At 46.1% G+C, this 20,687-nt stretch overlaps 1 protein-coding gene across 1 annotated transcript; it reads right to left on the reverse strand.

Moving 5' to 3' along the window:
* Window positions 1-540: 540 nt before the first annotated feature.
* On the reverse strand, window positions 541-18,577 carry igsf9b (immunoglobulin superfamily, member 9b). The gene is made up of 19 exons (XM_078285160.1): window positions 18,538-18,577; window positions 17,405-17,611; window positions 9,587-9,733; window positions 8,394-8,545; window positions 8,015-8,132; window positions 7,389-7,530; window positions 6,789-6,934; window positions 6,563-6,705; window positions 6,309-6,449; window positions 6,086-6,202; window positions 5,817-5,967; window positions 5,417-5,528; window positions 5,128-5,303; window positions 4,772-5,010; window positions 4,513-4,597; window positions 4,186-4,356; window positions 3,851-3,887; window positions 2,237-3,669; window positions 541-629 (listed from the first exon to the last, which is right to left on the reverse strand). Exons 1-19 carry the CDS (start codon window positions 18,575-18,577, stop codon window positions 541-543), a joined length of 3,846 nt encoding a protein of 1,281 aa, XP_078141286.1.
* Between the last annotated feature and the right edge of the window lie 2,110 nt (window positions 18,578-20,687).

Genomic DNA, 20,687 nt, shown 5'->3' on the forward strand with positions numbered 1-20,687 from the left:
CCATTTGTGATTGATCGAACTTCATGGCCTCCAGGACCTCCGAGTCCACACAGGCATCAGCAGAGTCCCACTCATAACTCTCATCTACTGATGTGTTCCTTCTAATGACAGACATACAAAACAAGCGGTTAGATAATAGCAAAGACAATAGAAATGAAGAACTACAAAATACATAACATTTTGGCAACATCCATAAATCCCTCTGCCAAGAAAACACTCCAGTGTGTTTGGTGTTATTGGCTAGGTGTGGTAGTGTTTCACCTTTTCGCTCTTCTCTCACGTAGCTCCATCTCAGCTCTGTATCGCTCACTCTCTTCTGTGGTTTCGGGGGAGCTGAGGAGGGTGGGAGTGATGGACAGGGACTGTCGGAGGAGACCGACGCTACCCCTGCCACTGCTTTGGCTAGCGTAACTGGCCCTCCCTCCCTCTCTGCCCTCCCGGATCTCAGTCTCCCCTCCCCTCCCTAATACCCTCTCCATTTCTCTGTGACTCTCTACCTCCCTTGGTGGGAAGGGGGCATGGTAGGGTGAGGGCCAGCTGTTACCCCTGGGCAGGTAGGACCTGGGAGGGCCCCTCCTGGGGTCCATGGGTCTCATACTGTCCCCTCTGGAGCCTGGCCTGTGTTGGTACTGGGGTACAGGGATGGCGGAGGGCATGGGGACATATTTATGCTGAGCAGACCTCAGGTTGTCTTGATAAGTGGCATGCCACCTGGAGGACTCAGGGAAAACAGTGGCCTGTCGTCGTGGATCGGAGGGTTCCAGCCTACTGGAGATTGAGGTTTGTCTGGGAGGGTACATAGAAGGAGTGAGGTAGGAAGGGCTAGCTAAAGGTCTTTGTGCATGGTGAGGCCTCTCCAAGCTCCCAATGCTGGGGCGCCTGAATGGAACATATTCCCTCCAGGAGGGGCCTGGCCTGGGAAGGGAAGACGGATTGTGACCCAAACTATAGGACTTTGCCCTGACATCTGGGTTTGGGAACTCATCCCAGTAACATTTCTCTGAGATGTATGTCCTTGGGCTCTCAAAGTGTTCCCATTTTTGTGAGCCTAAACTAATGGATTTCTTTAGGAAAGGACGAGGCTGTCCCATACCTGAGAGGGTTCTACAGGGACCTATGCTTAAGGATTTCTTCAGAAATGGCACAGGAGCTTGACATATTCGTGATGCAATATTATTAGTCCTTCTGCCCTGAGAAGCTTGTCTTTGGGATTGCTCTGTGACAGACTCACAACTGTCTACAAAACTCTGTGAGTGTTTTGACACTATATCTGCCATGCCTTTAGCTGCACTAAACAAGGTGTGGGCTGAACTGGATCCAAGTCTTGACTGAGGTCTGTCTGTGCTTTTAGTGTTATTACCAAGTGGAACTCGTGATTTCTGATAATAAAGTTGCTTGCTAGTTTTTTCTGGACCAAGTGATTGTGGTTTTGTCTTGTCTGGAAATCTTACTTGGACTGAGTGTCTATAGTCTGGCTCTTCACTAGCATCTAAGCTTGCCTCTGCACCACCTACAGAATGAGTTTTCTCAAAGGAAACTGCCTTTTGTCTTGAGTCCGTTTGTAGTTTTTCCTGAAAATGAACCTCCCAGTTAGGAACTACGTCTGGCTTAGCCACCAGAGGTTTTTCTGGCTGTACTTCTGAACTTTGCCCAGTAGTGTCTGTGACTCCCCCCTCATCCACAGGTTCATCCACACTCATTTCAATGAAACCTGGTAGGCTCAGGTATTCAAGAATTGCACTTGTCTGCAGTGGGGACATTTTGGGAGATGGGGCTGCAGGCTTGGCCTTAAAGGACTCTGACATTCTAGGAACAGAAAATTGGGACTGGTCACTCTCACATTCCTCTACAAGAGTTAATGGAGAGATAGGGCTGGGACTATCAGAGAAAAGACATTTATCACTCCTCCTGGAGCGTGTTCTCACCCCCTCTCTCTCTAAATCAGTGTAAAACCCTGAACTCCGACGGTCATCCCTGCCTTGATCCTCTCTGTCTTTGGCCTTTGCCCCTCCTTCATTGTGTTCATAGGGTAAGGTAGAATAACTTGAAGGACTAGGATCCCTTCTATCTGTGTAATCTATTTCTCCTGTTCTCTCAGGCTGATTATATGGTGCAGCATCAGTGTAAGGCCGGGCTGGACTTGCAGGTCTCTCACTGTCTACTGGAGGAGTTCTGACAGCTGAGTCCCGATGCTGAGAACCACAAGCATATGACCTTCTGGGACTTAAAGCAACACCTCCACCCTGTGTCTTTTCCCTCCAGCCCTCCTCAGTCATGGATTTCCTGCGACATGTAGCTGGTTCACTGGGACTCTTTGACCTGGCTCTGTCAGGCGTTCCTAGACAAAGAACAGGGAGGCTTTCTGAGGTAACATTAGGGGAAAGCATGGGTAGGGAAGTGTTCTGAGTGACTGGAGAGTGTGACGACTCAACAAGGAGAGAGTCATCTGTAGTTTCCCTAACACCACGTGTGTGAGGATGTTGGTGCCTGGGTGTGGTGGTTTCCCGTGGGCTCTGTACTGGAATGAGGCTGGTGACAGATGTAACAGGGCTAATGTCCCACTGTATACGAGAGGTAGGGAGCCGGTCCATAGGACTGCTAGTATTCCCAAAGTAGCAGGCCCTCCTATAGTCGGACACCCGAGTTGTCTGACCTGAGGGCCTGTGTTTTTGTCTGAAGGTAACATCTTGTGGTTTCCATACAGGATCATCCTCTGACCTGGCCACATCCTTGTGAGGGCTTTCTGTCTTATTGGACTGACGATCCTCTCTCCCTCGAGTCCTCTGATTGGCTGTATAGCTCTCCAGTTCCCTCTCCATTTCTTCCCTCTCCTTTGCCAGTTTGACACACTTGCTAATACTATCCCTCTCCAGCTCACTGTCTAGTTGTGAGACTAGGGTGCTAGCATTGGTCAGCCGGCTCTCTCTCTCCATAGGCTGGTAGCCTGAAAAATGTGGCCTATCTCTCTCCCTATCTATCAGCCTGGTTCTCCTGCCCAAACTGGGGAATAGGTCTTCAGTGTGGCCAGGTATGCGATACCTTCTTATGGAATCAGTTGGTTTTTTCTCACTGTTGTCTGAATAAAAGCTGGCTCTTTCCAGTAGTGCCTCTGAGCCCTGCTCGTCATCAGAGTAAAAGCAGCCGTGACGGGAGAAGTTTCTGGCCATTGCCTTAACTCTCCCAGGGGAGGAGGGAGGCCTGCTCAACTCTGGGACATCCACAGTAAGTGGAGAATCCTTTCTCTCATCCCTCTCAGAGCTCAAGATGCTTGACTTTGGAGAGTCCCTGAATGATGTCCGGTTGCTCCCTGTGCCACTCGCCCCACCATTACTTTGTAGGATATCCTTTTTGAAGTTTTTCTTATTGGAGGGGCTGGAACCCTCTGGCAAAGGTTGGACAATGAAGCGTCCATCTGGGCCTCTGGAGATGGACTCCAGAGCGGTTGGTGAGGGGGCCTGAGACCCAAGGTGACTCTCAAAGAGAGTGTAATGGGGTGGTGGAGATGAATTGGACAGCAGTTGCTTCCGCTGATCCTGGTATTCCCCACGGCTGCCTTTATCAAAGGAGGAGCGGTCAGACTGCGAGGAGGAGGTGTTAGGGAAGAAGGGAAGGGGAGGACACAGCTTCAGCTTTAGGACACTGTCGGGGCTGTGAGAAGGCGAGCGAGCTCTGAGGATAGAAAGAGAAAAAAACACAAAAGAATCAAAACATTTGTTACTTCAAAAAAAACATGGCTATGAATAAGTACCTGTTAAAATCAAAATACACAAATATAAATGGAAGTTGATTTGTGAGAAGATAGAAAATGTCATGAGGGACAGGTGCTGGCCTGGTAAAGATGGACACTTACTCTGGAGATGAACTCTTCTGGAAGGCTGAAGGGAGATCTGAAAAGGTGAGGGGAGGGTTAAAGGTCAAACAATGGCACATGGCAAATGGGATGATTAAAATGCATTTAACTTAAAACTCAATCAAAATATGATGGCAGTTAAAAGCTTATCAATGGTGCTTTCAGCTGACCAATTGTAGTATTCCTATACATTCAAATATATGTTTATATGTCTTCATTTTATCATCACATCTACTCTTTATGACAAGCCATCAGATATCAAAATACTTGAGATTTAACAATAATTACATTATTCTGAAAAATAATAATTTGTGTTTTCCAATCTTATTCTTTACCTTCTCTTCTCTTTCTACGCCGACGTTGTCTCCTGTGACTCATAAAACATGCCGTCACCAAGGAGAGGATGATGGCCACAAACAGGAAGCACACTCCACCCAACACACCAGCCAATAGGGGCTCAGGAACAAACTCCAGGAAACTTGGGCGTAGGGGGTACATCTCCATCCCTGTAATTAGATCAGACACTGAGTCAGTAATGGTGGCCCACAAATCCTGGTGCTACTGAAATCTAATGATAAATTGTTGAGGATCCTTTTATATAATTATACCTAAACCTTAAAATATGTTGTGTACATGGTATTTTACTGAACTAAGCTACTTACCCGTGGTGGACACATTGACCGACTCACTGGGCTCACTAAGTAGTTTGTTGCTGCGAGACATCAGCCTCAGATCATAACTGGAGTCCTGTGAGGAAGAAAGATCAGGAGTTCAATGCACTCAATTCTGAGGCAAAAAATGAAACAGTATGCTCGTTGTGAGGGAAATGCATATGTCGCAAAAAAACATAAAAAAAATAAAACCCAAAACAAGAATCTTGTAGATTACCACTTTAAATCTTACAGAGAAACTGATCCTTACCCTCAGCAGTCCTTTCACTAGTATGTCACTCTGGTTGGCACTGACATCGCTGCTGAGGATAACCCACTGGCCTTGGTCCCTGCGGGCCTGCAGCACATAGCCAGTCAATGGAGAGGACGGAGCCTCAGGGGGCGCCCACTGCAGGAGAACGCCTCGACCGGTCCGGTTGGCTGACAGGAGTATGGGAGGATCCAGGATTGGGAGAGTGGTGACCACTGTAGGTGCTTCTGTTGGCACAGCTGATGAGAATATCCAAGATGAGCTCACACTTGTGCAGTATATTCAGCAAAACAAACACAGAGTGTTGGATACAGGAAAAGTAAAATCAAATAGAACATTCTTTAACATGCACAGACCTTGGGTTCGCACAGAAACGATTTCGCTGAAGGGCCCAGAGCCGAGTTTGTTCTGAGGTAGGACACTAAACTGGTAGCTGGTGCCAGCTAATAGCCCAGTCACCAGCAGGTTGTTTTTGGATGTGGGCACAGGCAAAGATGCCCATTCATGTTTCCCTCTGGATGCCTGCTTGACCCTGGAAAGAGGAGTAAAAAACAAATATATAAACACCAGGTTACAGAACAGAAAGGGCAGTATGATTGTTTGTTGACAACTGAGAAGATGTGGTATGTGTGGTATGTTACTGACCAAACAGTGAACTTTTGGGTGTATCCACCATCAAAGCCAGGCACCCAGGACACGTTGGCCTGGTTCATCTCAGTGCTGACAGATACTGAGGCCACAGCATGAGGACTGGTTCCTGAAAGGAAGAAAAGCAGAGTCATTCCTCCAGATCAGTGCATTTTAAGTCCATATTTCAATATAATTTATGTAAAATGTTTACCAACACTACATTCAAAATGCTTGTTCTAAATTATTACATAGAGTAAGTGACAATTAATTTGTAAGAAAATGTTAAATTAACATGCACTGAATGATCTAAAACTCTGGTCCTGTAGATAATACATGCATACATGCAAATAAAGTGTCAGTCAGATCTAGTGCCACATATACTGTAACTATGCAAAGAAGAAGTCGGCCCACTCACCCAGCACCATGACCACAGTGCCTGCACTAACAGTGGCTACACGATTAGTGGCCAGGCACTCCCAGCCCCCGTGGTGGTCTTTACTGAGTGGCTGCAGCAGGAGGGAGCCATTAGCCAACACAGAGTACGGGGAACGAGGAGTGGGGCCAATCTGTGAGCAAGAAGACAAGAACACATAAGAATAAATGGACAGATATAATGGGTGTGTATACACAGACAGTTTAGGCAGCTCCTCTAACTATATCTGCGTGGAATGTCCCCTCCTCTACCTTGCTCCAAGTTACATTCGGGGCGGGGTCTCCATTAGCTTCACAGGGGATGATCAACTCTCTGCCCACTTCCTGCAGATACTCAGCGTGAGGGGGCAGTTGGAAGGACGGGGGGTCCTGGGAGGGGGAGAGAGAGATTTACGTCTACCCATGTATCACTGTGCGCATTCATAGGACACGTTTTCTCTCTTACTGAAGTTTGAGTCGTGATGGACAGCCTTACCTTCAGAATGACCTGGGTGGGATCAGACTGGCCCATGGTGCCATAACTGTTATAGGCAGTACAGGTGTACATGCCTACAGCATTATCGTTGGCTGTAGCTATAAAAACTGAGCCCTCAGCATTCACCATCCAACCTGGGAACTGGACAGGCCAAAAGAGAGAATTTGTGATTATAAGTGATTCACGCAGTCTCGGTTTAGTTATGTGTCAATTTTCATTGATTGAGACAATTGTATCCATGCCTCATAACTTACATTGTCAAGGTTCAAATTGTTCCCATCTTTGGTCCAGTTGACATAAAGCACAGGGGGATCAGCCTGGATGGGGCAGACAATGACCCCCTCCATGCCGGCAGGTAAGTATGTTTCCCTGGACATTCGGCCCACCCGCGCAGGGTCTAAGACAAAAGAAGAACAAGGAGGGTAAGCTACAATAAATAGCTAAACAGGTGCTGCTCCTTTTAGCAAACTAAACCCTTACGTTTCACTTTCAGATGAGCGGAGGCAGAGGGCGGGGTCAATATCCCATTAGTTGGAATACAGGTGTAATTGCCAGCATCTTCTGGGATGAGATTAGGGATAAGGAGTGTTCCATCCACCAAAATCTTCACCCGGGACTTTAGGGACCTAAAGCCGGAAGACACAAGACACAGTACGCTTTACATCTTTAACAGGTGATTTAAGAAATGTCCTTTTGGCCATCTAAACTAAAGCATGGACATTAAAATACATACTTTTTTGAGAATAAAAATTGTTTATAATGGTTATATATTAGAGCATGACCTTGGAATGATGCCACCTTAATCTGAACATCAATCTCCTTTGTCTAAGGTTTATAGGGCGGCCGTGTCCCTATCTTATAATTGACTTACAAACAATCTAATTAGACCCCATTGTATTGGCAGCTGCTTTGGAAAAACACCTGTGATTGATCCGATATGCTTGGTACAAGAACATCCATACAATTCAATAGGCTTCATTTAAATATCCTTTACAGCATTCCACTGAAGTGAACTATGTTTATTTATTTGACCACATTATGGACCTTGGGCTTATGGATAACGTAAAGACCTTGACTCACTCAATATGGTAAACATTCCGCCCTTGTTTCGACCATTCATAGGTGAGGTTGGAGGGATAGGCGTCGGCTTGGCACTGCAGAACAGCATCCTGGGACATGTTGAGAGTGGTGTCCTCTGGGGAGATGATGATGATAGGAGGACCTGTTTTGGCAAGTTGGGAGAAAATATGAGTCACCCTGACGCAAACATTACGCCTCTCTATAAGCTATCTGTAAACCAAGCTGAATCATATGAATGTACGTCAATGATGCAGTCAGTCATGGTGAGGATTAATGAAGAGATCAATGCTTAGTGTAGGTAGGTCTTCTGAGTCAATTATGGCAAAGGCAAGGGATGGACTGTAGGTGGCAGTATAGACTATGTGATCCAGATTATCAAACTATTCACTCAGTTTGCAGTAATACATGTCAAGATGTTAAAACCTTTGAACAGGACAGGGGATGAAGAGACAATGACATTTAATCTGTCTGGACAGATTTTGTGTCCCAGTAAAACATATTAGGCAGATGTTGCTTTTTAATAAACTAATGCTTTCTCTTTACCTGCACATCACAGTGCATGCTTAACATGAGATAAGCAGAGATCCCGCCTCTCCTAGATGGCTAGAGGATGGTTCAACACTGACCTTTGACCTGCAGCTGTGTATAATGGGTCAGGTTCCCCTCTGAGTTGGACACGTGGCATTTGTACACTCCTGAGATATTTCTTGTGGCGGTGGCCAAAGACAAGGTACCATTGAGCACCTAAAAGAGGGGGAGGGGGTGGTGAGAAAATAGTAAGAGGACCGGAAAGAAGGTGAAAGAGAAAGGGTGGAGAGAGCTCATGTAGCTGTCATGTAGTAATTAACTTCTGGGCAGGACACATCTAGAGGAAAACGAGATAAGCCCTAACCCCAACCCTAGTACAACAAAATAGTTTGCACAGGAATATCAAAGCTACAACTACAGAAAGTGCTAATTTTATAGTATTTTATCATGGTGCTGCAATCTGTTTATCTGCCTCACCTTTATTTTTTCATGTCTCTCGATTGGGCTCTCATCTTTATGCCAGACAACAGTTGGTCGAGGGTTGCCATGGGCTCCGCAGCTGAGAGTCAGGGAGTCCCCAAGCAGAACTTCCACAAAGGTCGGTGGTGTCTTGATAAACACAGGTGGTGCTAGAACAAGGAAAGGCACAGATGAAGCACTTCTAAAATATACATTTTTAATATATACTCAAAACGGGACACGGAGCACAATTAGAGAACTAACATGATCTTTGACCCTGGTTGCGGTAACTGAATGGTTAAAGACGCTGCGCTTTACCTGGAAGAACCTGATCCCAGCATCTGCCAGTAGGACAGTGTCTTAAATTACATCATGAAGCACATTCTGCCCACGGTCCAGTGGGTAGAGCCTGGATCTAACACTGCCAGGGTTAGCAGTTTGTTTCCCACTGGGGCTATCTATGCTAAACATGTATGCACTCATTGTACTGTGAGATGCTTTGGATACAAGTGTCCACCAAGTGGCCTATATCATGTGTCATCATTCTCTATCTGCAAGTCTCTGTGGCAAGTGTGGCTTTGGGATTACCAAACACATTCTGGGGTAAAATGTATGCAAATGTAACACAATACGTGCACTGATGTAATGCTATTATGTGCAAGAAAGGTGTCCAGTGTCCATCTGCAACCTGGTGCAACACATGTAAGGCTTTCACTCGTTCTAGTACAATCGGATCAAATCCCTACTTCCCACTCCCCATAGAACTTCAAACTATAAAATCACCTGGGGCATGACTGGTGTGAATGTGTGTGTGTGCGTGTGTGTGTGGGAGAGAGAGGGAGAGGGAGGGAGAGAGAGAGAGAGAGAGAGAGAGAGAGAGAGAGAGAGAGAGAGAGAGTATTTAACATTTAATCTTCAGCCCACACAGGCCAGGCCACATTCGCTGTCTGAATCTATGCTTGCTGCTCCTACGTTGACATCCGCTCACAGTGGGCCGGGCACAGACAAAGACAAGATGTGATCACCGTATGCAACACAGAACATTAGGCAGTACCCCCTGACACACTGCAATAATACCCCTCAGGAAATGCTGCATGCCAGGCCCTTCCGAGTCCCAGCCCCATGCTGTGGCTGTTCTAAACAAGGACGGCGCCAGAGACGAGCAGCAAAAGGAGCAGCTCCCGAGTCCCCAAAACCCTGCGGTGCTGCACCTGTGATGGAGAGGAAGGTCCATGTGCCGTTGCGAAACTCGTCGGTTTTGCTGTCCAGGAGCAGGATGCGGCATTCAAACCAGCCCTCGTCCTCCAGGGTCAGCCGCTCCACCAGCAGAGAGGCACCCCGGGTCAGAGACACACGGCCTGGTGGAGGAGGGGTGAGGAGGGGGGGCAAAGAGGAAGGGACAGAGAGAGAGGGAGAGAGAGAGAGAGAGAGAGACCTCGGGGTCAGCACACACACACACACACACACAGCCAGACAGGCAGAGTCAGCACATGCAGGCAGAGGGCTTACCATGCAGAGGACACAGGCATCCAGTGTCACAAAGGCCACAGTCAAAGTCAAACCCTAGAGACTTTATGGTAGCACACACATCCATGCACAGTGTGCACATACACTACGGCTTTCATGTGTGTAGCAAATAACCACATAACGACTTCAGATTTTTTTGGTCACATTATGAAAATGGGAGAGGTGGCGGGCAAATTACGCAGTTTAGAAGATGAGAAGCCAGTGGCTTTGGGTTGGAGAAGTGCAAACACATGAATCACTCATGTGATGGTTGTAATGATGTGCGAGATTATAGCTGAAGAAGATGTCCTATCATTTAGGCTTCATGTTGTGGAGGGAAGAGCCAGGATGAGCATGATAGGAATGCTTGAAGGCAGCGTTATGAAATTACTAAAATAGCAAATGTGTTTTTTTAGTGTAGCGTTTATTCCCTTCATATTTCATAAAAGTTTTCAGCTGAAGATGGATTTCTAAAAGAGATGCGTTATGAAATGAGCCACCTGTTTTTGTTTATCAAAGAGGGACATTTGGCAGAGACAAACACCGCGGAGCACAGCAGATGCACAGTATGAACTCGTGCACGCACACACGCACACACAGAGGGTGCGCGCGCACACACACTCAAACACACACGCCTTTCTATCACACACTCATACCCCACCCTCTCTCCCCCTCTTTCTATACTTCTTACAACTCCTTGTCAGGCTTTGAAACTTGATCTGTTGGTTGCCTGGTGACTGCAGTCTGGTTTTCAGGGTACTGAAGTTACCCTTCCCTACCCGCCCCCTTCCTTTTATTCTGTCTCTCAATGAACTCTTTTTCCCCCTTCAATCTCAGGGCTTTAAACGATAGGAGGATGCGTGCGAGGGGGAAACACACACGTTGCTCATACCAGGCCCGAGCCAAAGGAGTTTGAAAGTAAACAAGGTAGCTGTGGAGAAATCTCCGGCATCCCACCATTCTACGAACAAGCAGCTTAGAGGATATAGGTTCACATGTTGGTCAGAGGCAGACACATTCTTCTACCCAAAGTAAATGAAACACTGATTAAATACATTCAAGTAAAAAAAAAAAATCATGCACATTATTTTGAAAGGGACCTCTCAATAGGGCCAATGAATAACCATGAGTTAGAAAATGAAATTACATTCTGTTCATTGAATCTTTTCTCTGTGCATCTTGGAGTTCAGCACCTGAGGTCATCTCCCCGTGGAGTTAAATGACAGGAGAGATTTCTTGAATGTACTTCGACCTTGAAATTATGCCGCCAAGAATATCACAATAAACATTAGATCCTCACTATTCAGATTGGTTTCCCTTCAGACAGCAGTGGCTGGAACAGAGTCTGAGAGGTACGAAATTCATTTAGCTAAACACATAACCTCAAGACAGGGTGAAACACCGCACTGTGGTTAAAAAAGAGACAACAATGGCTAACAATTAACCCTGCATTCCTGACTGGGGCTGTTGCTGTGCTTAATAGTTGGGTTTAATGATTGACTGACCTCCTAAAAGACAGGCCAAGCCTTTGATGGGCGGTGTTCAGTTAGAGTTTCCATAAAAGACGGCCTCTGATTCCAGGTCAGCATCATTTAAACAACTGGGCAGGGCTCTGAGAGAGGAAATGTGCACACACATGATAACAGGTGTGGGGAAAACTTCAGGCATTTTCTCTTATCTCTCTATGAGGGATCCTCCCTAAGCTGAGCTGCTCATTTCCTATGCGCCCTTTTCCAATCGGACATGGAATTAACTCTACGCTGCGGGGAAGAAGAAAAACACTTTCACGTGCAACACCACACACACCCTCTTTAAAACACACCTAATCCCCATGCGGCTAAATATTGTGGGATATTTTAAGCTCATTATGGCCAACAGTACCTCTTGTAATAGTTTGTAATACGAATAAAATACAACCTATGGAAATCCCAGTGGCTGACTGAGCCTCTCACTGGCCTTGTGGGTTCAAAAGCACGTGGGTGTGTGTACACGTTGATTTTCAAAATTCGGTGTGTGCCCTGCCCTCTGGGTCTCCGCAGGGGAATTCTGGTTTCGCCGTCGAACACTTAACCCTTTCCCTCGGCCTCCCTCCTGTCCATCACTACAAAGAGACGGCAGCCCCCCACTCCTCATTCTCTCAGGTTGCCATAGTGATCAGACCAAGAAAAACCCCGGGCCGGGAGTTTAGATTTGAATTCAGTTGCTGTAGAAACGCAACGGGGCCAAACATGGGTAGGGGAGGGTCGATCACACAGGGGGTGGGTTTGTACTGCCGGAGATTTGAAAAATTACAAGTGGAAAAAACATGTTTAGATTTAAATAGAGACAAATGGCTTGTGACATCCAGCAGCACAAAGAGGCAAAAGGAGAGAGAGAGAAATAAATGAGAGAAAGAGAGGACCTCGTTTTCATTTCAATCTGTGGACAGACAAAAGGTTGACACTGAGTGACAAATGCTGTTTTATTTGAATTTGAATATTGCATCTCTGGACTCTCTGGAATCTCAAAAGGCACTCAGCAGGTGCTCTGCATTGAGGTGGTAAAGAACGCCCTGGTATGCACATCAGCATAACATCTATTTTATCTTCAAAATATTTAACCACATATGCCAATATATTGCAATAACTGAACACAAGAGTTGAAAAATGATTAACTGAATCAATAAAACCAACACTGGTTTCATTCCAAGAGGAATTGAACGAGAGGTTACGGAGAGGTTACCCAGAATGTGTGCATTGATAATCCACTGACGACAACCAATGAGAGGCTGACCTTTCTGACCTCAGAGAGCCGTAACCCTCCAGCAGACACATTCATCACTCCCCCTTGTTTTACACTAGCACAATGTCCACGAGTCCTCTCCAAGAGCCCCACATCACTGGACTATGGGGACACAGAGGTTGAAACAATAGCTTGCTGCTGCTGCTCCTTTCTCGTGCCGATCCTGCTCACTGTTTTTCCACCAGCAGCTATCACATGACAGCTCCAGTCTACCTTAAAATGAGCCCTTGTTCCAACAGGTCTAGCTGCAGTGCAGCCAAGGGTAGAAAATGGAAACGCTAATCCACTAGCGCGCTGTGTGAACCTCTAAGACGCACCCTCTTCATATTAGCAAGAGTCAGGTTCTCTCCCAGTGGGTGGCAGGTTAGGAATCACTCAGCTTTCAGAGCGGAGCCGCTGGCAGAGAGTTGGCCTAGTCTTGTGGTTTCTGTTCTCCAATAACAGTTTTTTTATGTTGACAAGATGAACGAGGCTTTTTATGATGAACTTCTGTGGATGAAATCACTGCAATGCATACTGAGCACAATTTACATCACGTCAATTTTACTCACATGATTCCCCTCAACCTGGGTCGCACTGACAACACTTCCGCTGCATGTAGAGACAGTGTATTGTTATATTGCTTATTGTGGTTTTCCTGAGTTGATCCAGTCCATTTTTGTTTCTGCAGCTTCTCACCAGTAAAGCTCTGAGATAAGGCTTTTATTGTTCCAAGGAAATGTGATTTTTGTGGGGGTGGTTCCCACTGCTACTTATTGACATATAGTAATGCGTGGGGTATACTGAATTTCATATGATACAATAGCAGCGGCAACTATGGAGGAAGACAGATATATTCTGTTTGGAGAGGCATCACCGTTGTTTTTCTTTGTCCATCCCTATGTGCATAAGAGAGCCAGGCAGAGGTGCATTATGGGATGTGTTTTGATTTGAATACAATCATAAGTCTGGGGCCGGCCCCCTGCCTCTGACAGCCCACCCCTCCCTCTCCCCCAAATTTCTCTCTTCAATCCTCCTGTCTCCCTAATCAGTTTAACCCTCTTATGAATAGCTCTTTGTCGTGTGATAGATTACAGTTAACTCTGCCCCTCTCACTCTGTCCGGCTCCGTTAACCCCTGCAACAACAAGCACACACAGCTCACATGCCAGTTCCACTACAGGAGCAACTCAACTAAACACTGGCAGAAGTAGACAGCGTCTTAATAGTATAGCAAGCACAGAACAAGGTATTCATGTGAATACTTTGAAAATACTGAAATATGAAGTGAGGTATGGGTCCAGAGTGACTAACAGGAATGTTTGACAGCATGTGCATGTGTTTCATAAGATTTGTTTTCTATAGGAAGAGATGGTTAATAATTAATTGCCAGTCGCCTAAAACATATGCTGTAGTTACTCAGTTGGATCATCAATCATCAGGAATATGCCTACAATCGCCAAAGATAATCCTTGTCCTTAGTGCAGGTCAAGCACGTTTTACTGTCCAACAAATCATAAGCCATGTTTATTAGATAAACCCCACCTTTGAACATTATTCAATAATCTTGCAGGAGTAGATATGTGAGACCCTGGATTGACAACTATCACCTGACAGTCACACTGCATCCCCAAAGTAGAGCAGACTTTAATATAAATGCATACAGACTGGAACTGATCTCATCCTGTTCCTATGAATCTGGCCCACATGACGCACCTAAGGCCCTGTGAGATGAGGTAACAGGGCCTTTGTAATGACCTGCTGCTCTGAGCAGGAGAACATGAGATTCCCAGGTTGCAGCCATCCATTATTCTCTCATTGTGTCACTGTTTGGTGCAAATCTCCCTGGTCCAGTCGTAGCAGAAAAACTGGTTGGTGACAGATAAAGGTGATCAGTTTCAGCTGCCACCTTTCTATTGGGCTATTTCCTGCTTTCGGTGTTGTCAAACAGACTCATGTTTGCAAAAGCACAGTTGGCCAATATTAAATTCCAGTTCAGTCTGTGGAAGAGGCGGTCATAGAGTTCAGTGTTTGGGTGCGCGTGCATGCATTCAACTGTGTGTGCCTGTATGTGAGTTTGCGCATGTGTGTGGTAAATCCAGGCCTTAACTTCTCCAGTGTTCAGAGCTCATACTGAGAGAGTGATGGAGGCCTGCTGAGATCTAGGGGTTTGCCCATTGTGGTTCTGGCCTCAGGTCAGAGTCCCCTCCTCACAGTCTCTACCGATTTACTTCAGCACACAGGAGACATTTGATCTAGCCCTACAACAGTAACCCGCCCTGACACTGCAAGACTTGACTCAAGCAGACTATAACAGTGTGTCAGTCAGAATTTATTTGGCTGCTGCCTCTTTGTCGTGAGTTGACTGATGTTCAGCCCTCCAGGCCGTGCTGGATGTGAGACACAGACAGAGAGGAAGGGGGATGTGGGTGCTAATACCTTCCTGAGTCACTGTAAAACTGTAGCTTTGCAGCCAGCAGACAACAGAAACACTCTAGGACTTAGACAGGCTGGTGTCTAATGGGGTCAACAGAAGGACAATGCTCTGTGGCACTGACACAGCAAACACTCCCCAAGTACAGAGTGCAATCTCAAATACACCTGATATCATATCGAAAAATTGGAGGGTAAATGGATGACTTAAATGTACTCACTCATCCAAGATAAGGCTTCCTCTGATTCTTTCATCTGACACTCTATAAATGGACAGTAGCATCAGTGAGCTTGAGACAAAGCAGCAGACTTGAGACAGATAGTATTACTAAATGCTTTTTATGGTTTATTTTAGCCTATTAAATGTGGGGTTTGCAATGCAACAAGTGCCACAAAGTTAAGGAAAATACTTAAGGTCAATTTAGTATTAGTCTACTACACTATCTGTGACTGACAACTTACTTGCTGCACTCTCAATCTTAATCAGACCTAATGCTATAAAGGTCCGCAAGGAAGTACAGCTCTCTACAATGCCCATAATTCATTTTCATGATCTTGAAACTGTTGAGCTTTGCAGTGTAAATCGTCTCGGCTCTCTCGTCCCTGATCTCAGGCAAGCCGAGACAAAGATCAAGAAATGGTCGCCTACCCTGCACCCTGTCTCGTGGTTAAATCTAAAATCCCCCTACATTTTAATTTGAGGGTAGAATACATTAGACCCACAGCGCTGACACGCTTCACATGCTGCCATCTGCCTCTAGTGGGAGGGGAGATATGAGGATCTGAGGCAGACAGTAATGCCCACACCAGACAAGTACACACCAGGGATGGATATGAGGTATCAAAACAGTGTTCTACTCCGAACCATGTCTCTAGAATGTTGTTTACTTCATTATGGCTGCTGGTGCATCAGATGACTGCCCTTAAACAATGACATGGTTAACGGCCTACAGCAGGGTTAACATGCCAGACGCATGTATCCCAACAGGCAGGCGGAGGGAGCCTGTTTGTGGCTCGACACCACGCCCCTGTTGGTCTTCAGTGTGAATCCTGAGTCACGAATCCATCCATGTGTTCCTACAGAGTTGTTCGTCATGATGCTGCATGCATGCTGCTGTCTCTCTTAAAATAGCGACTTTCGGTCTCAGCAGGACTACCTGTTTAAATCAAGGTTTTAAGTAAGGGTCCCTGTCGGTTTCAGTGACCCAGTTGGGAGCGTATGGGATTTTGGATGTCCCAGTAGTTGTGTTGGCTTTGGCAGAGGAAGGGGTGGCTGCGATCGCCCTCTTTCTCTTTTGTTCTCCGGTAGACAATGACAGGATTATAGCGCTCCAGCAAGAAAACTCCATTATTCCCAATGCTTCATCCATCCTCCTTCCAGCAAAACAATCTCCCCTTACTGGGTCACCCCTCAGAATACTAATAAAACACTGTCATCAGACCACCAAGCCCCCACCTCCTCCAAGCCTCCCTAAGTTCCCACTCTCTTTAATCCAGACGCACACACACACACACACACACACACACACACACACACACACACACACCCAACCACGGTGTGCCGGTACCCCCCTCTTCTCTCTCAGCCACCCCACCCCCCCCTTAACTGCCTCCATTATTCTCGCCCATCCCCTTTTCCTTGCATTACCGCTGTAGTCTGGAAGCACACAGGCTCAAACACCCACAGTAATTACAGGGCTCGTGGTTTGGATGGATTACCTATTTGGGGTATTGTTTCAGCCAACTCCCCCCCCCCCACACACACACACCCCAAACCTTCATAAATACCTCCTTCTGCCCACTGCTACTCCCACAGGACAGCTGTACGTAACTCATGTTCCCAGCTATGCGCTTGTCTCAGGGCAAAGAAAACCTCAAGAGGAAATAATTGAAAGTTGCCACGTGAACCCCCACCCCCACCCCCCACCCCCAACACACACACACTCACACACACCTACCCACTCCTCGAAATCACTTGAGCCATAATCACAGAAACCTGTCTTTTCCAGGTTTGTCTCTTCACTCCTTTCAGCAACACAAACTGTTATGGTAGTGGCTCTAGGTTACCAAAGTTCAGCTCCTCTTTGTCCTAACCCTCTGCCCTGCTCTGTTAAATGTACTGAGAAATGTTTTCAAAGCCCACACTAGGCTTTGTGTGCAGTCAAACTGCTCCCAATAAAGCAATGGGACAAAAGACTGAATTGCAACAAGGTCTTACAGGTCTAATTCAAAAGGTTTGAACTTTCAATTAAGTTACACATACAGTTACAGATTCACGTCTTTCATCAGTTTTTTGAAAGGCATGTGTGATTGAACACACACAGTTCTTACCCTTGTAGTTTGGATGCACACGAGGAGCATAAACTCCAAATTTGATGAGGATGGGAACGCTGTAACCGAGGCGCACCCACTCCACCACATGCAGAGGAAAGAGGTTTGGGGTGGTGGCTGCTTTGGAAGACGGGGTGAGGCTGCAGCCCAGCTCGGCAGAGCTGCCCACTCTGGAACGCACCAACGACGCCACCCCTTGAGACACACCTGCAAAGAGAACAGCATGTCAACATCATAAAGTACAAGACTTGCTGTGGACATTTGCTGATAGCATCGAAGGCAATAAACACTAAAAGACCGTGCACACACACATAAATCAAGTTCTGCAAGGGCCCGAAAAATGTGGACCATGAAATATGGCCGGATTGACCTCTCTGGAATTTGTTGATTGCTGATTCCAGTGAAAATTGTCCTATTTGCTATGCGGAGAACAGATAAAACTTTAGTTTGGTTGTCTTAAGACAGTGTGAGGAGGGAGAAAGACAGGAGAGGGAGACGCCGAGACACAGAAATGCTGGAGGGAAAGAGATAGTCAAAGGAGAACTAAGCATCTGATGCATGAATGCTTTTATGTTGAACTGGAGCCGGGATATGGCAACGACTACGATCTCCCCAGCGTGTTCTCCGTTTAAAGCCGGCCACTCAGGGGGCATGTAAAACAATGATGCTCCATTTGGTGACAAGATCGAAGAGCTGCAAAGCCCGCAGACACATTGCAATCCCATTAGTGACACCTGGGGCAGTCTCTCCTCTCTCTATCTCTCTGTCTCTCTCCCGGTCATGTGCTCATGTGGGTGGGTGTGTGCAACTGGGTGCCAGTGTTTGCTCTGCAACTCATCTGGCCTGGTGATTACACTCTAATCTCAGAGGGGGGGGGGGGGTACTCTCTGATGCAGGGCAGCAGCAGGCCTCTCTGCACTCCCCTCCCACCCACCTCCCACCACCCCCTGGGGTACACACATGGTCTGCGGACCAGCACAATCCCCTTCCCCCCCGCCGAAGCGTGCCTTGGGTTGGGGGTAGCATAAATCCCAGATTGATCTAAATCCACACCCGCAGTTATTATTTAAGTCGGATTTTGTCCCCATTCTCTCTTGTCCACTTGTGTCTAACCCGTAACCCCTCCTCTTTACTTTCGCCGATGCAAGCCAAGGGGAACGCTGCCAGATGCATCATGGTCTCTCTCACACTGTGTGTAGGCAGTATACATACAGCAACATATGCCCACTGCTTTTAAATGCTTCGTCATAACACAAGGGATATAGGTCTCTTTGATGTAGGTAAACAATGAACTTTTGGTGAAGCAATGCAAACAAAAGACAGAGAGACAAATGGTGGAAAAACAGCTGCTAGCCTTTAAGACTGACAAGGAAGCCCAGTGAGAAAAACATGAGAAAAGCATAATAGGTTTGTTTATATGCCCCGATATCACTGAAAAAAACAAACATCTTATATCATACCTCACACATTTTTACTGTCTGAATTATGGTAGCAGTGAGAGAATGTAAAAATTAAAAACTCAACAAGGACAAATGAATTATGTAAATGCAATGTAAATGTATGTAATGTATCCAGATTAGCATTAGCATACTTACATAGCAGACAGAGGGCTACAGCAGTGGTGACAGCCTGAAGCCACCGTCTCTCCAATCCCATGGCCGTCCTCACACTCCTTCACACATCTCCCAACCTGAAACACAACATCACACATCCCTTTTACTCTGCAGCAGAACACTCTGCACATCACTGCTGCACAAGGACATTCCTCAGACAAATGTAATCCTTCAAGTTAACATCAACCCATAATCCAAGAACCACACGACATTCCAGATGCTTCTTGGTTAATAAATAACTGCATTCTTTGAATACTCTTAATCCACTGGAAAATTGCATGTCTGATGTGTGGCTGGATTAAGGCAAATAAACTATTCCAACAAGTGCTAGGAATAGACAGTAGGGCATGAGAGTGATAGGCGTATGCATGCTGTAGAGGTGTGCCTGTATAGGAGTGTGTGCGTGTGTGTGTGTGCGTGCGTGTGTGCGTGTGTGTGTGTGTGTGTGTCCGTGTCCATACAACAGACCTGTGGGAGGTTCTAAGTGTATGGAACAGATTAGCCTGATGCGTGTGATTGGTCCAGCTCATCCAGCAGGTCTTGTCTCAAGCTAAATAGGCCAACAGCAATGGACAGGTGACATATGCAATAGTGAAAAGACGGGTCTGTCTCCCTGCCTCCAGATGTTATCTTATTACCAGCGCTTAAATGCACTTAACTGATATAAATAAACTGCCATTAGACAATTCGGTTTCAAATCGACTGAAATGACGACTACTACCAACACAGTACATATCAAGCAGCCTGACTATGAAATGTGCAAATAGCACATGAAAGCCCACAAGCACGATTCAATGATTTTCCTCTCATATTACCTTACAAACAAGACTCCACTCACACAGAATGTGGGCCTATTGCAAAGTCTGAACAATGGGAACAAGCTGCAGCACTGTGATGCTAAACCTGTGAGGGCCTAACCTCAAATTGGATTGGAGGCACAAATTGAAGTTATTGCCCTTTAAACATAATGGAATGACCTCCCTCCCTTTAACTCACTCCATTCAAGTACCCCTAATACCAGCTTATTACTTTAAGTTAATTAAACGAATATAAGAAGGAGGCTATTATTAGAAGGCAGGTAGGGTGTGCAATATTAGTTGCTGATAAAGCCACAGATGCATTGGAGAAGTGCGGGATAACGGAATCATGTGACAGACACATAGTGTCTTAGCAGTAATGCTTGCACTTGAGTAAACAAACATCCCCGAATAGAACAGTAGAAAGATAAATTTACCCCCCTGCTCTTGACCGACAGGAGCATGGGACTGTTTCTATTGGGGTCGGTTGACAAGTACAGGATAGCAGTCAGTGTGTGTGGCATTATCATAACTTTTCTAAAAAAGTGCTTCACAATCAAGACAAATAAAAGACACTGAAACAAGGTTACACAAGCAAAGAAGGGGACAGAGGCAAAAGACATTAGAGTGGGGGTTGGGATATGAACCCTGGTTAAGGTAAGGGGGGGTGGAGAGGGGAAGGTGCTAAGGCATAAACAATAGTCGTGGTTGGTAGCTTTTGGATGGCAGAACAATTTAATTTAATTTATATTTGTAAACAGGAAAGGATTATTCCTACTGAGCCAACATGATTTGCTCAGTAGGGGTGTTGGAATGAACAGTTCCATTATAATGGGAACAAAAAAAACACAAATGGTAAATGGTGCTGATATT

This window comes from Centroberyx gerrardi, chromosome 8, assembly GCF_048128805.1.
Source record: "Centroberyx gerrardi isolate f3 chromosome 8, fCenGer3.hap1.cur.20231027, whole genome shotgun sequence".
NCBI classification, from domain to species: Eukaryota; Metazoa; Chordata; class Actinopteri; order Beryciformes; family Berycidae; genus Centroberyx; species Centroberyx gerrardi.